At 42.7% G+C, this 15524-nt stretch overlaps 1 protein-coding gene across 1 annotated transcript in view; it reads right to left on the minus strand.

Annotated features, from left to right (window-relative positions):
* Positions 1–15524, minus strand: part of BANK1 (B cell scaffold protein with ankyrin repeats 1) — a 2434538-nt gene that overhangs the window by 1652105 nt on the left and 766909 nt on the right. The window contains exon 5 of the mRNA XM_078676074.1: positions 2534–2676. Within this exon, the coding sequence (XP_078532200.1) occupies positions 2534–2676 (143 nt within the window). The remainder of the gene's footprint in view (positions 1–2533; positions 2677–15524) is intronic.

Genomic DNA, 15524 nt, shown 5'->3' on the forward strand with positions numbered 1-15524 from the left:
AGAGATGATGTCATCCTTATTACAGAAGGGGCAGCCCAAGCATCTATGCCCCCTTGTGTAATAGCAATGTTTTTCGCTAGCACTGACAACAAGATGCCACCATGAAATGGTGCAAGATTATGCTGAACTTTTCCAGTGATTCGTGAAATGTTTGTAGCCTCAGTTGTTATAGGGATTGCAACAGAAGCCTGTGAGAGCACCTTTTCAACACTATCTCTTGTCCTCATACCTTTCCATCACACAAGTGGCAGAATTTGACCATTTTAGCACAAGATGGAGCTCACAGCAAACTTATGCATGGATGAGTTTGTAAGAGAGTTCTCAAGGAACAACAGGGCCTGTATTACCGATGCAGAGCACTGTTCCATGTTTGTATCACTGTCCATCTTTAAACAGGTGTTCCGGGTGTAAACAGGGACAGTGCACCCTGCTACACTTAATGCACTGCCCTCAGGACAGCTGGGGATCTGTGCCTGCTCTGTGGGCACTGCTTGCAGTGAAATACAGAGAGGCTGTTTATAAGTATAGAAATCCTGTGTTTCAGAATGCAGGCAGCATGCTGCCTGCAATTTTAAGAAGGGAGAGAAATCCTCTTGCAGGCAGGTGCAGTTAGTGACTGCACCTGCCTACAGAGAAAAGTCTATGGGATCTATTGTAGCCCTTTGGCACCCTCCAGAAGTCTGGTTTAAGGAGGCACACGTACTGTGTACCACCTTTTTGTGGCATATCGTCAGTGCGCATCCTGAGGGTCTATATGCACCCACATCCATGATATGAGTCGGGCGCAGAGGCAAAGTCATTCCCTCATTTGCATGGGGCCATGCTCTCATGAAAATGAGGGAATATGCTCTGAAGATAGTGCTAGCTCTACATGTGCACCAGTGCTATCAGTATTACAAAAGGGGCTGCACAATCGGCCCCCTTCTGTATTAACATAGAGCACCGACATACACAAAGTGGGCTATTGCACACCTGGGGCTTTCTGTGCGATATACCCCAGAAGGTTGCCTCCTTGACTACAATTACCAGTTTTACAATTGCCAGGCATAAAAACTGCTCTCTTTCGTTTGTTCCAAATGTGTTGCTGTTTTCTAACCTTTATCAATGAAAGCAAAAAAATGTCATGGTAATAAACAGTTACAAAGATCACAGTGTGCAACGAAATATGTTTTGGACAAAGTGCAAGGAGTAAATAGCCAATCCTCCTAGTGCAAAGATGCAAAGTCTTGGGTGTGGTTACAGGGACCTCCCTAAACTTGAACTACTGACAATCTGCTTGGTATCCAGGCGCTTTTATTGAAGCCTGGCCTGCTGGAAAATCTGAGGTTCGGGCCTGACGAGTATAAACATCAGCTTTTACTCTCAAATAACTCTCCACATGCTCTGCATGACTGATTGGAAAAAAATATACTGTAAATCTAGGGCTTGTAGGCTACCTCCAGAATTGTCCAAAAATGGGCAGACATTGACCCACCCAAACACACCCTTGGCCCATTCAGTTAAAAATTCCTGGGACGGAGACTGCTCCAACCCCTTCCCCGGAGTTTTATGTTCAAAAAGCCAACAGTTAACATTTGAAACAATGTATTGTATATGTGGAATAAGAGACGCTTGTGTATTTTGCACCCTTCCTCTAGGAAGGCGGGCAGCGCGCGTGGAGCGCTGTGGGACTCCACACTGTGTTTAATGGAACACTAATAACCCAATACATCATGTTTCACGGATCTGTCGGTTATGAATGTTTACGCCTTAGGTGGTGGGTAAGGAAGATTTGTCACAGGAAAATGAGACCGTCGACATTAAAGACATAGCCTGTTCTTTCCCCTTCAGAGGCTTGTCATTACCGAGCCGGCATCATGCCAGCTCGTGCACTCCCGCCGCCCACTCGCGGAGGGCTGCCATTCCAAACCCACTTCCGCGATACACCTTCCTCCCCTTTCCTTCTCCTTCGTGTGCCGCCCTCGCACGAGTCTGAGCTCCCCGCGAAACCAGGAGCCTTGGTTCTGCTCTTTTCTGCGCGTGTGCTTCAGGAGTGAAGCCGCAGAGATCTGCTTGGCAACCCACATGGCTGATGATTGACAACTGGGTGGGTGCACGGAGGGGAATAATGACTGCTGGGGGCGGGCCTAATGTTCGCGAGCATTAAGAGCGCGAGCGTCTCCTTCAGAGGAAACAGCAAGTCACATTTCAGCAGCCGGTTTGTCTATCAGCCGTTTACATACCTTACTTGTTTAAGTGTATTTAATCCTCTTCTGAGTCACAAACGGAAATGTTGTCCTTTTTTTTACTTGATGGGAAGTTTGGTTCAATCATATTTGACAGATTTGAGTGTTAACATTCAACCACCCTCAACGATTGGTTTCTCGTCAGTGAATCACTGTTTCGCCAATGATCTACTGTTCTTCGCCACTGAATGAGTGCAAACTTTATTTTTGCCACAGCTGGACCCAATCAGGGCTAGCTCCCAACTTACCCCCGTTATCGTTCCATCCATTCACAAATTGTTAAAACGTACACCCGAAGATCAACCTACCCTGCAAATAAAATTCACCGGATCAGCAGCTTTCCTGAGCAGGGTTTCAATCTCTCCCATCGCGGTGTAGTATTCAATCTCTGCCGTGGCCCTAATGACTCCCTCGTGGTAGACATTGACATTAACAGGGCCGGCGGGAAAGTCTGGGGAAAAAAAATAAACGAAAGAAATAAGGCACAGGGAACTGTGAAGGCTTCACTGGAGAAGAGCGCAGACAAGGCGCCCCAGAAAAACGTTACATACAACTGCTTGTGTCAGTGTTCTCATGATTTGCCTAGTAGCATTTTCCAGAAATTTCCTTGAGCCGTATTTACTTACTAACCTGTAACAATGAGACACAAACGTTTGTTTCAGTGTTATATTCATATCATATATTATTACATAAATCCAGTCTGTCAGGGCAACACAATTTTTAGCAAGTTTTTGCACCAAACGTTTGATGTCTTTCATATGCCGTAGTGTGATCAAACATTAATAAAGGCCATCGCTGTGGCATCCATTTTCAATGTTCTTTTCCGCATAATCAGATCGTATACTACGTCATTTCAAGGGTGATGGGCTGGGTCGGAAAGGCTTCTAGGGCAACCAGGCAGAGCCGGAAGGCTTGTCTGGCAGATCGGAGTATGGGTGTTTTTTTTGGGACGTGTGCGCCGATTTTATGGTCTGGTGGGCCTGTTTTTAATGTTGATGTCTCTGACATTACCACAAACCTTTCCTGCAGCAAGCATAATCTCATCCCCTGGAAAATACCTATACAGCTGTCTTTACAAGTTTAAAACTGTCCTGATTTGGTACGTGGGCCACTTGTTAGCTACCTAATTCGCTAAAGGTGGTGGTGGGGAGGGGGGGCACTTTTAATGTATTGTATTGTATTGTAATTGCATTTATATAGCGCTTACTACCCCTGACGAGGCGTCGAAGCGCTTTTTCGGCGGGTAGCACGCTACTCCGGACCCATAGAGGATTAGTGTTGAATTAGTATAGTGAAACATGCAAGTACATTTTAAGTGGTGGATAGGTTAGTCAGTTGTGGTGCCTGGATTTAATTTCTGTCCCAGTCCAACCCTGGTAGTGGATGGGGTTCACTTTTGTCGCTTGAATGCAGAACTATTGTTGATGGTTGGTAGCGTATTCTTCCTCTATATGGGCCCCTCTTCTGGGTCACAAACATAACAAGCATTGACAAAGTCAATAGGTTTATTTTTTGTATACTACATTTGTACGCACTTAAGTACATATAGCCTAAACACGCGGGACAGTTACATATATAAGCACCACAACCAACACAGTATACATGCACTCACAACAGACATACTGATACAAATCACTAATCCAAGCGCACATGAGTGGGGTGATTGACAAGGAAAAAGAGGTTTGGAGAGATGGCGACTTGTATAGCTAGCAAACAAAGGTGTGGTACCAGACTATTGTTAGAATATCATCTGACATAAATATAATGTCCTAAATATGATATACAAATATACTGCCCCATTTGAGTTGAGAGTAGAAAATCCACACCCAACGTGACAATATCTCTGTAAACAAAATTTAGGACACAATATTTATGTCAAAGGAAATTTCTGCATATGATATTCAGACATATGTCCGCAGAGAGATGGGATGATACTTAATTGTTAACGTGGTGATGCCAGCTTCATGTCAGTTTTTTGCACAGCTACTCCATGTGGAGGAAATCAAATTTGAGGAATAGGAAGTAAACGAGTGACAATGCAAACCCAAATTGGGCTTTTCCTTGTGGAACAATTTAGTCTACATCTAAAAAGAAAAAACACTTTTATATTTATTTTTAGCTTTTATCATAATATCCTAAATATTAATGATATTTATTTAAATGTGCCTGTATATGTAGATAAAAAGATCTGTCAAACAAAAGTAGATAAAGGTTTCTCTGGTATATAAAAAAAAATCATGTGTAATTTAAAAGAACTATATTCTATTAAAATAAAGGAATATGACTCCCTTCACCAACTAATAGATTCATGCATTTACAGTGTTTATTGTGCTCAACCCAAAGCCCTGGAGTACTCTTGTCTTGTACACGATGCTTTCCACTGATAGGTAGAACTATGTTACAAATATAAGGGTCCCTTGTTCTGCAACAACCATTTTCTCTTGGGCCCAAAGTTTTTGTGCAAAACAACAAAAACTGCATAACCGTGTTCAACCTCCCCTAAAGGCGGTTAAGCAACACTCTTTAATAACCTTTGCCAGCCTCATCTACTACAGAGATGGCCTTATTGTTTCCATGGTCACTTTTGCTACCTTTTTTTCTGTAACGGATTATAATTTCAGATTACCACGGCGATGGAGTTCTTCCCTGAAATACGAACAGCATAAACACCTTTTGTAGTGTGCATGACCAAAGATTAATGTCAGATCGATATAAACCCCTTTAGTCTCCATGTCTATCTAATCCTTGACATTTATGTAATGATCAGCTGTAATTAGCAATATAGTGCACTCCACATGCCATTGCATCCATGGCCTCTTTGCTACAATCACAAATAAGGAGTACCACAATTCAGTACAGGCATCTTTTGAATACAAACAAATGACCCATTTGTTGGTACAAGATTGCTCGAAGTACACAAACCACCCTGTACTTCCAGTCCACGCCAATATTTATTATTGGAGGTGTTAGTCCAATCGGGTCAGATGAAGAAAATAAAGACAACCAATTAGATGTACCTATTTCTTAAATGAAGACCCAGAACTACAAACACAGTGCTGGTCTATAATAAGTATAAGAAAACATGGCTTTTTGCAGAGGCCCCCCCATCTTTTGCCCCCATTTGGATAACTAAATGCTGTTTTTTTACTCTGACAGTGCTCTGAAGCCTGCTAACCGGGCTCCAGTGCAAGAGTTCTTTCCCTTAAACTGTTATGTTTGACTTGGCAATCCCAATTGAGAGAGGCTTTACCCCCTTATAAGTCCCTATTATATGGTACGAGGGGTACCCAGGACATAGATGGTAAAGGGCCCCCCAGGGCAGAAGCACGGTTTTGTGCCACCATGGGTGACCCAAGCAAACTACTGTCAGCAGGCCTGCCATTGCAAACTGCAGGAGCAGTGCTCTCACTATGTGTGGCACAGTTAAATGCACTGCTTTTAGTATATGTTAGTCACTCCTGGAGAAGGTCTCCCGTGCCTAAGAGGCAGGGTGCAGTATATTAGGGGTGTAGACATGTAAGTGCAAGCTTATATGTCTCTATAGTTTCTTTTCCATTAAAATGCACTATAAGTGATAGGCGGTCCATAGAATAACATGGGACTTGCACCTGGGCAGGCCCCGGTTGGTAGGTCCATTATGGTTCCACCTAAATATGTCGAGTTTGGTGTCAAACAACATGCCTTCTAACCCCTGCCATGAATCTGGTGCCCAAGGAAGGCTGGCATGCACCCAGGTGGAACCTTGAAGGTGGCCTGCCTGTTTACTCCCACTTCACTGTGCTCTGGCTCAGCAGGCTGCAATTCCTGTCCCTCCTGCAACTAAGACAGTATACTAACCTCCTGCCAGGCAGTGTGATCACTCCCAGGAGTCAGGGACAAAGGCTGGGCAGAAAGGTCACACCTGCCTCCTTACCAGCAAGCTAGTGAAGTGACACATCAGAGCAGTGAACATTAAAGGCTGCACAACCTCTGATACAAACCTGGGCTGTCTCCCTGATGAGGACACAGACCCCCCCTTGCCCCCGGCGTGCTGCAATCCCTGGCAATGCAAAAAATTAGGTATGCAGGAGGAATACATTTCACATTTGTAAAGGGTAGCACACCTTTTTAACCAAGCGTTACGAACTCAACTTTAAGAACATTATTGACTCACAATATTCACTTACGGCGTGCTCACTGAATCGTGCCAAGCCCAAAACAGCATGTGCTTAAGACATAACTACGAAACTTTTGGGGCTTCTCTTTGCCCCAAAAACAGCGGCGACAACCTTTTGCGCATTTGCTTTCAATGTTCTTTAGGTTCAAATTCATTATCATCCTTCATGGGGCAGTTTCACTTTCCAAACTCCATGTCCATTTAATGTTTACTTTCACCATGCAAGTTAAATTTGGCCAATTTCCAAAGTTTCTCATATTCCTGTCGGCCTGCCGAACCTTTTTCCAAGAATACGCACAAAAAGCACCATTCTTTTAAAAGCAGTTTATTGATGTCCAATGCATTTCGGACCTGCCAAGGGTCCTTCGTCAGGGAAAAAACTGCAATAATAACAAGAACAACCTATTAATCACATGTCCCACCTTTAGGCTAGCCTTAAAAGCTTGTTTTTTTAAAAAGAAACACAAAGTTGCACATATTTTTCTTTTACTAAAATACTCCATGTCTTACACCCCTCTCTCTATTGCAACTTAAAAACTTCACCAATACCATTCCACTACCACCCTCCAGTGTCTCACTATCCACCCTCTAGAAACTGTAACCTCCCCTGCTTTTATAACCTTCTACTCTTATTTTAACGTTTATATTTCCTTCCGTAATTACTTTGTGCACATACCTGCGCTACCGTATCATTCTTACAGCCCAAAGCCGGCGAGTTAACTCTCCTGTGTCAGTTTCACAACGCTACTTAAATGCGCTCCCTCCCAACTGTTTACATAAGCCCCTCCCTCTTTTTCCGTGGAATGATTAGCACCTGGAATTTCATACAAAACTACAACTCCCATGCAACCTGTATATTATCGTTTCAATACGTGGTGACAAATGCGTCTCTCTAATAAATCTCACTTGTAAACAGGTTTCATTTATAATCATGTCGTATTATAAAAAAAAAATTGTCCAAATTAATATGCAGTTCCAGAAAACACTCATTTAAACGTGCTCCGTGAATGTAGATCTCTTTCCTTGCATGAAAAGAACTCTTTTCGAATGTTCAATGGTCTTCCTTCATCGTGGGTGCTTACCCAGGCGGGCTAAAGCAGTACATTTCAAATTTGTAAAGGGTAGCACACCTTTTTTAACCAAGCGTTACGAACTCAACTTTAAGAACATTATTGACTCACAATATTCACTTACGGTGTGCTCACTGAATCGTGCCAAGCCCAAAACAGCACGTGCTTAAGACATAACTACGAAACTTTTGGGGCTTCTCTTTGCCCCAAAAACAGCGGCGACAACCTTTTGCGCATTTGCTTTCAATGTTCTTTAGGTTCAAATTCATTATCATCCTTCAAGGGTCAGTTTCACTTTCCAAACTCCATGTCCATTTAATGTTTACTTTCACCATGCAAGTTAAATTTTGCCAATTTCCAAAGTTTCTCATATTCCTGTCGGCCTGCCGAACCTTTTTCCAAGAATACGCACAAAAAGCACCATTCTTTTAAAAGCAGTTTATTGATGTCCAATACATTTCGGACCTGCCAAGGGTCCTTCGTCGGGGAAAAAACTGCAATAATAACAAGAACAACCTATTAATAACATGTCCCACCCTTAGGCTAGCCTTAAAAGCTTGTTTTTTAAAAAAGAAACACAAAGTTGCACATATTTTTCTTTTACTAAAATACTCCATGTCTTACACCCCTCTCTCTATTGCAACTTAAAAACTTCACCAATACCATTCCACTACCACCCTCCAGTGTCTCACTATCCACCCTCTAGAAACTGCAACCTCCCCTGCTTTTATAACCTTCTACTCTTATTTTAACGTTTATATTTCCTTCCGTAATTACTTTGTGCACATACCTGCGCTACCGTATCATTCTTACAGCCCAAAGCCGGCGAGTTAACTCTCCTGTGTCAGTTTCACAACGCTACTTAAATGCGCTCCTTCCCAACTGTTTACATAAGCCCCTCCCTCTTTTTCCGTGGAATGATTAGCACCTGGAATTTCATACAAAACTACAACTCCCATGCAACCTGTATATCATCGTTTCAATACGTGGTGACAAATGCGTCTCTCTAATAAATCTCACTTGTAAACAGGTTTCATTTATAATCATGTCGTATTATAAAAAAAAAATTGTCCAAATTAATATGCAGTTCCAGAAAACACTTTCATTTAAACGTGCTCCGTGAATGTAGATCTCTTTCCTTGCATGAAAAGAACTCTTTTCGAATGTTCAATGGTCTTCCTTCATCGTGGGTGCCTACCCAGGCGGGCTAAAGCAGTACATTTCACATTTGTAAAGGGTAGCACACCTTTTTTAACCAAGCGTTACGAACTCAACTTTAAGAACATTATTGACTCACAATATTCACTTACGGCGTGCTCACTGAATCGTGCCAAGCCCAAAACAGCACGTGCTTAAGACATAACTACGAAACTTTTGGGGCTTCTCTTTGCCCCAAAAACAGCGGCGACAACCTTTTGCGCATTTGCTTTCAATGTTCTTTAGGTTCAAATTCATTATCATCCTTCATGGGTCAGTTTCACTTTCCAAACTCCATGTCCATTTAATGTTTACTTTCACCATGCAAGTTAAATTTTGCCAATTTCCAAAGTTTCTCATATTCCTGTCGGCCTGCCGAACCTTTTTCCAAGAATACGCACAAAAAGCACCATTCTTTTAAAAGCAGTTTATTGATGTCCAATACATTTCGGACCTGCCAAGGGTCCTTCGTCGGGGAAAAAACTGCAATAATAACAAGAACAACCTATTAATAACATGTCCCACCTTTAGGCAAGCCTTAAAAGCTTGTTTTTTGAAAAAGAAACACAAAGTTGCACATATTTTTCTTTTACTAAAATACTCCATGTCTTACACCCCTCTCTCTATTGCAACTTAAAAACTTCACCAATACCATTCCACTACCACCCTCCAGTGTCTCACTATCCACCCTCTAGAAACTGTAACCTCCCCTGCTTTTATAACCTTCTACTCTTATTTTAACGTTTATATTTCCTTCCGTAATTACTTTGTGCACATACCTGCGCTACCGTATCATTCTTACAGCCCAAAGCCGGCGAGTTAACTCTCCTGTGTCAGTTTCACAACGCTACTTAAATGCGCTCCCTCCCAACTGTTTACATAAGCCCCTCCCTCTTTTTCCGTGGAATGATTAGCACCTGGAATTTCATACAAAACTACAACTCCCATGCAACCTGTATATTATCGTTTTAATACGTGGTGACAAATGCGTCTCTCTAATAAATCTCACTTGTAAACAGGTTTCATTGATAATCATGTCGTATTATAAAAAAAAATTGTCCAAATTAATATGCAGTTCCAGAAAACACTTTCATTTAAACGTGCTCCGTGAATGTAGATCTCTTTCCTTGCATGAAAAGAACTCTTTTCGAATGTTCAATGGTCTTCCTTCATCGTGGGTGCTTACCCAGGCGGGCTAAAGCAGTACATTTCACATTTGTAAAGGGTAGCACACCTTTTTTAACCAAGCGTTACGAACTCAACTTTAAGAACATTATTGACTCACAATATTCACTTACGGCGTGCTCACTGAATCGTGCCAAGCCCAAAACAGCACGTGCTTAAGAAATAACTACGAAACCTTTGGGGCTTCTCTTTGCCCCAAAAACAGCGGCGACAACATTTTGCGCATTTGCTTTCAATGTTCTTTAGGTTCAAATTCATTATCATCCTTCATGGGTCAGTTTCACTTTCCAAACTCCATGTCCATTTAATGTTTACATTCACCATGCAAGTTAAATTTTGCCAATTTCCAAAGTTTCTCATATTCCTGTCGGCCTGCCGAACCTTTTTCCAAGAATACGCACAAAAAGCACCATTCTTTTAAAAGCAGTTTATTGATGTCCAATGCATTTCGGACCAGCCAAGGGTCCTTCGTCAGGAAAAAAACTGCAATAATAACAAGAACAACCTATTAATCACATGTCCCACCTTTAGGCTAGCCTTAAAAGCTTGTTTTTTTTAAAAAAGAAACACAAAGTTGCACATATTTTTCTTTTACTAAAATACTCCATGTCTTACACCCCTCTCTCTATTGCAACTTAAAAACGTCACCAATACCATTCCACTACCACCCTCCAGTGTCTCACTATCCACCCTCTAGAAACTGTAACCTCCCCTGCTTTTATAACCTTCTACTCTTATTTTAACGTTTATATTTCCTTCCGTGATTACTTTGTGCACATACCTGCGCTACCGTATCATTCTTACAGCCCAAAGCCGGCGAGTTAACTCTCCTGTGTCAGTTTCACAACGCTACTTAAATGCGCTCCCTCCCAACTGTTTACATAAGCCCCTCCCTCTTTTTCCGTGGAATGATTAGCACCTGGAATTTCTTACAAAACTACAACTCCCATGCAACCTGTATATTATCGTTTCAATACGTGGTGACAAATGCGTCTCTCTAATAAATCTCACTTGTAAACAGGTTTCATTTATAATCATGTCGTATTATAAAAAAAAAAATTGTCCAAATTAATATGCAGTTCCAGAAAACACTTTCATTTAAACGTGCTCCGTGAATGTAGATCTCTTTCCTTGCATGAAAAGAACTCTTTTCGAATGTTCAATGGTCTTCCTTCATCGTGGGTGCTTACCCAGGCGGGCTAAAGCAGTACATTTCACATTTGTAAAGGGTAGCACACCTTTTCTAACCAAGCGTTACGAACTCAACTTTAAGAACATTATTGACTCACAATATTCACTTACGGCGTGCTCACTGAATCGTGCCAAGCCCAAAACAGCACGTGCTTAAGACATAACTACGAAACTTTTGGGGCTTCTCTTTGCCCCAAAAACAGCGGCGACAACCTTTTGCGCATTTGCTTTCAATGTTCTTTAGGTTCAAATTCATTATCATCCTTCATGGGTCAGTTTCACTTTCCAAACTCCAAGTCCATTTAATGTTTACTTTCACCATGCAAGTTAAATTTTGCCAATTTCCAAAGTTTCTCATATTCCTGTCGGCCTGCCGAACCTTTTTCCAAGAATACGCACAAAAAGCACCATTCTTTTAAAAGCAGTTTATTGATGTCCAATGCATTTCGGACCTGCCAAGGGTCCTTCGTCAGGGAAAAAACTGCAATAATAACAAGAACAACCTATTAATCACATGTCCCACCTTTAGGCTAGCCTTAAAAGCTTGTTTTTTTAAAAAGAAACACAAAGTTGCACATATTTTTCTTTTACTAAAATACTCCATGTCTTACACCCCTCTCTCTATTGCAACTTAAAAACTTCACCAATACAATTCCACTACCACCCTCCAGTGTCTCACTATCCACCCTCTAGACGTTAAAATAAGAGTAGAAGGTTATAAAAGCAGGGGAGGTTACAGTTTCTAGACGGTGGATAGTGAGACACTGGAGGGTGGTAGTGGAATGGTATTGGTGAAGTTTTTAAGTTGCAATAGAGAACAGTCACTGGACTCTCTCTCTCGGGTGCCGCTTCACTGATTGCCTGGGATATTTGCATTGAGGAGACCGGAGGAGCTGCATGCTTGTGAAGCCGGGTAGACAGGTAGAGAAACGCTGCAGGGACTCGCTCTCCCAGGAGTCCCTGCTTGACCTGCCACACCTGGTCCGCGCTCCCTGCCCACCACGCCCACGGCACACTGAGGCATTTTAAAATCCCGCCTTTCCCTCCAAGCAGTGGGACACCTTTGTTGACCGTTTCTGCCCGTGTGGAGAGATTGAATTCCAGTGACTGTTCGCCGCACCCGCTTCGCGGTTGCCGCTTCACTGATTGCCTGGGATATTTGCATTGAGGAGACCGGAGGAGCTGCGTGCTTGTGAAGCCGGGCAGGCAGGTAGAGAAATGCTGCAGGGACTCGCTCTCCCAGGAGTCCCTGCTTGACCTGCCACACCTGGTCCGCGCTCCCTGCCCGCCACGCCCACGCCACGTCACAAGTGCTATTAATCAGTAACATCTAACCGCTGCGCGGGAGCACGCCAGGCTAAGCCCGGGCAAAGGGCGGGCCCTCTGAGGCCCTCAGAGACCGTAGGAGACTGGGCTGGCCCCCCCTTATCGACGAACATTCCAGGATAAGGACTCCTTGCGTAACATTGTAGTAAGCTGGGTCATTCAAAACATTCAACTTGGTTGTTAAAAATGCATATCTATTGACCTGCTTGAGATAACTTTGTTAGAGTGGTTTGAATAGGTCCCTACAGTGATTAGTGACCATCATGATGTTGTCTCCCCCTAAGGACAGGTCTTTATTGGCAGGAGGAGCTAATCAAGGCACACTCGACAACTATGTTATCAGGGTTGTCACAGGTACTGATAGGGAAATCGCTCTTGCAGAGCGACGGGCTGAGAGACGTTGCTCTATTGAACTTATCAAGATTAAGCGTTCATCCCTGGGCCCGCTACAGCTAGCGACTTCATCACTTCCCATTACTCATTGCGGAAGTGAGGGCGGCGAGGCATCCTTTAATGATAGTATCCCGCTACTCCTGCAAGACAGAACCCCTCCACTAGTTGTAACCAATGATTCGCTCATAAATGACTCAGCTTCTCACTGTAACTTGACACCAGAGGTAGAAGTCCTGCCGGATACCCCACCATCACGAGTAGACCCAGTCCATAAATCAAATGAAACTCTCAAAACCCACCGAGCTCAAGGCCCACCACCGAAAAAAAGGAGAAAGAGGGGGAGTGCTTTACAGAAAAATAAAATTACTCATATTAACTCTGGGAACTCCAAAAGCTCTTCACCTAATGCACCTACAACTCCTCCAATAGTTATTTCGTCACACCTCCCAACAAAAGATTTATCCAGCACTGACCCAGTGGGTAGCATAGAACAATTAATGAGATCACTCATATTGCCATTAGTAGAGAGGCTAAAAGGAAAAGCCCATCAACTGGGGAATTTAGAACAGGCTATCGGGGAAATTAAAGGGGCATTTAAAGACTTATCAAAGTCAATACCAGCGCCCCTAACCCCTGTGTTACCCCCAACTACCATCGCCCAAAAAGGAACAAAGACTACTAATTTGGCTAAACCAAAACCTCCGAAACTAATGCCCCCCAAAACAGCAGGGTTAAATACCAAAAAGAAAGAAAAGGAGGCACAGGAAGGTGGAAAATCGAATTTCCCAGGAAATGCCCCTAAACCAAATGGCCACGAAAATACCGCTAGGATATTTCCACCTCAGAGGCATAGAGTAGAACTGCCTCCGGAAGCAGTTCCATTTGTGGAGGAGGGTAGTAGAGAAGATCAGCATCAGCTGAAAAATAAGGTTATATTTTGGCTGAGACAGAATTGGCCACTACCACCAAACATAAATGGTGAAATTCTTCATGTCAGGCGTCTCCCCTGGTTGGGACAAAGAACCAAAGATATCATGGGTGACATCATTATAATAAACTTCAGAGATGATAGAGCAGTCAGACATATCGTAAATTGGTTCCCTCAAAATGGCAGTAATTCAATCACTGTACGCGATTTGACTTACTTTTACCCCAGAGGTATAGTGGCTCCGGTACCTAATTTTAGGCTCCCGCTTCATTATCAGAGCAATCATATGGGGCCCCTACTTCAACATCAGAATGCTGGTTTTGGGCCCCCATTTCAAATTCAGGAAGGTCGCCCCAGGCCACTCTTTCACCAACAGGTTGACCGCTCCATGCCGGTTTATAACCGCTTCGCGGCTTTAGCGTGCATGGAGGGAGTTGACTGACTTCTTTTTGGGGGCACAGCAGACAACGATGCTGTTGGTTTACAAAAGGTGTCTCCAATGATTATAGAACCAACCTATAATGGTAATGCATATGCCCCCACCCAAAGCTTACATGTTCTCAGGACATAGTGACTGACGATGTGGCTGCGGATGATGGGCAAACTGAATCCGCACAAGGCATAGGAATGGGAGGTAAAATAGGGGAGGCAGAGGATGATGTAGTCAGAATAGTGTCCTGGAATATAGCCGGTTTGTGACTCTTTTAAGAAAATTAAATTTTAAACAAATCAGACCTGCCCTTGTATATCTACAGCTATTGCATTCTGATTGTGTCCTTCAGGTGCTAGAATATTTAAAATTATCAGTGAGAATAAGAAAATGCCTAGATGAATAACTGTGATTCTCAGCTAGACGCACTATTTTGCACTTTTTCTATACATGGGCTTAACCTGCACTTTTTCTGTACTGCTCTCGTCCACTCACTCTTTTAAGAAATTCTTATGTCTTATGTATTATTTTATATTGATTTGTCATCCTTGTAATGCTTTTAAATGTAATGTATAATGTATTGTACTTTTATGGATTGCAATATATCCGAAATAAAGTCAATTTGAATTTGAATTTGAATTTAGCCGGTTTGGCTTCTAAATTTAACAATAAAGAATGGCGCCAATATATAAGCAGGTTTCATATAATTTGTTTTCAAGAAACATGGGTGGTTGACAATAGCTCCCTACATATCCAAGGGTATAAATGCTTTTTTGTCCCCGCAAAGAAATCTAGATCTGGTAGGGCTAGGGGAGGATTGTCTTTATATGTAGATCTGAACCTCCTTGGCACATGGTCGACCTTAAACTGTAACTCACATGATATTCAAGAGGTACAGTTCAATGGTAAAGGGTTAAAACTGACCATGTTTACCGTTTATAATAATGTAGCAGGTGGAGGCTGTAATGCACTGATAAGCGAATTGGAGTGTAGATTGTGCCAGGATACTGTTGGGGGGATGGGGACCCATGCTCAAAACATTCTGGTTATGGGGGACCTTAATTGTCACCTCTGTCCGGCTCTCTTCCCAATTGACGTGGCCTGGTCGCGCTGTTCAGTGGATAACGGGGCTCATTTTGAGCACTCAGTGGAAGGTCATGCTTTAACCAAACTCTTGTATACCCATGATCTGGTTCATACCATTGATATGGTGGATATACTGCAGGATGGTACCCTCCCACCAACTTTTAAGGGTAGAGGATGTTCCTCATATTTTGATTACATTTTAGTTTCTAGGGCTTTTAAAAATAGAATCGCTGGAGTTGGGATCGATTGGAACCCGTTTAGTGATCATAATCCCCTAGTACTAGATGTATTTTATCGGGCCTGCCCCAGAGGGAGAAAGCCAGATGCGATAATTGAG

Source organism: Lissotriton helveticus, chromosome 2_1, assembly GCF_964261635.1.
Source record: "Lissotriton helveticus chromosome 2_1, aLisHel1.1, whole genome shotgun sequence".
Taxonomy (NCBI): Eukaryota; Metazoa; Chordata; class Amphibia; order Caudata; family Salamandridae; genus Lissotriton; species Lissotriton helveticus.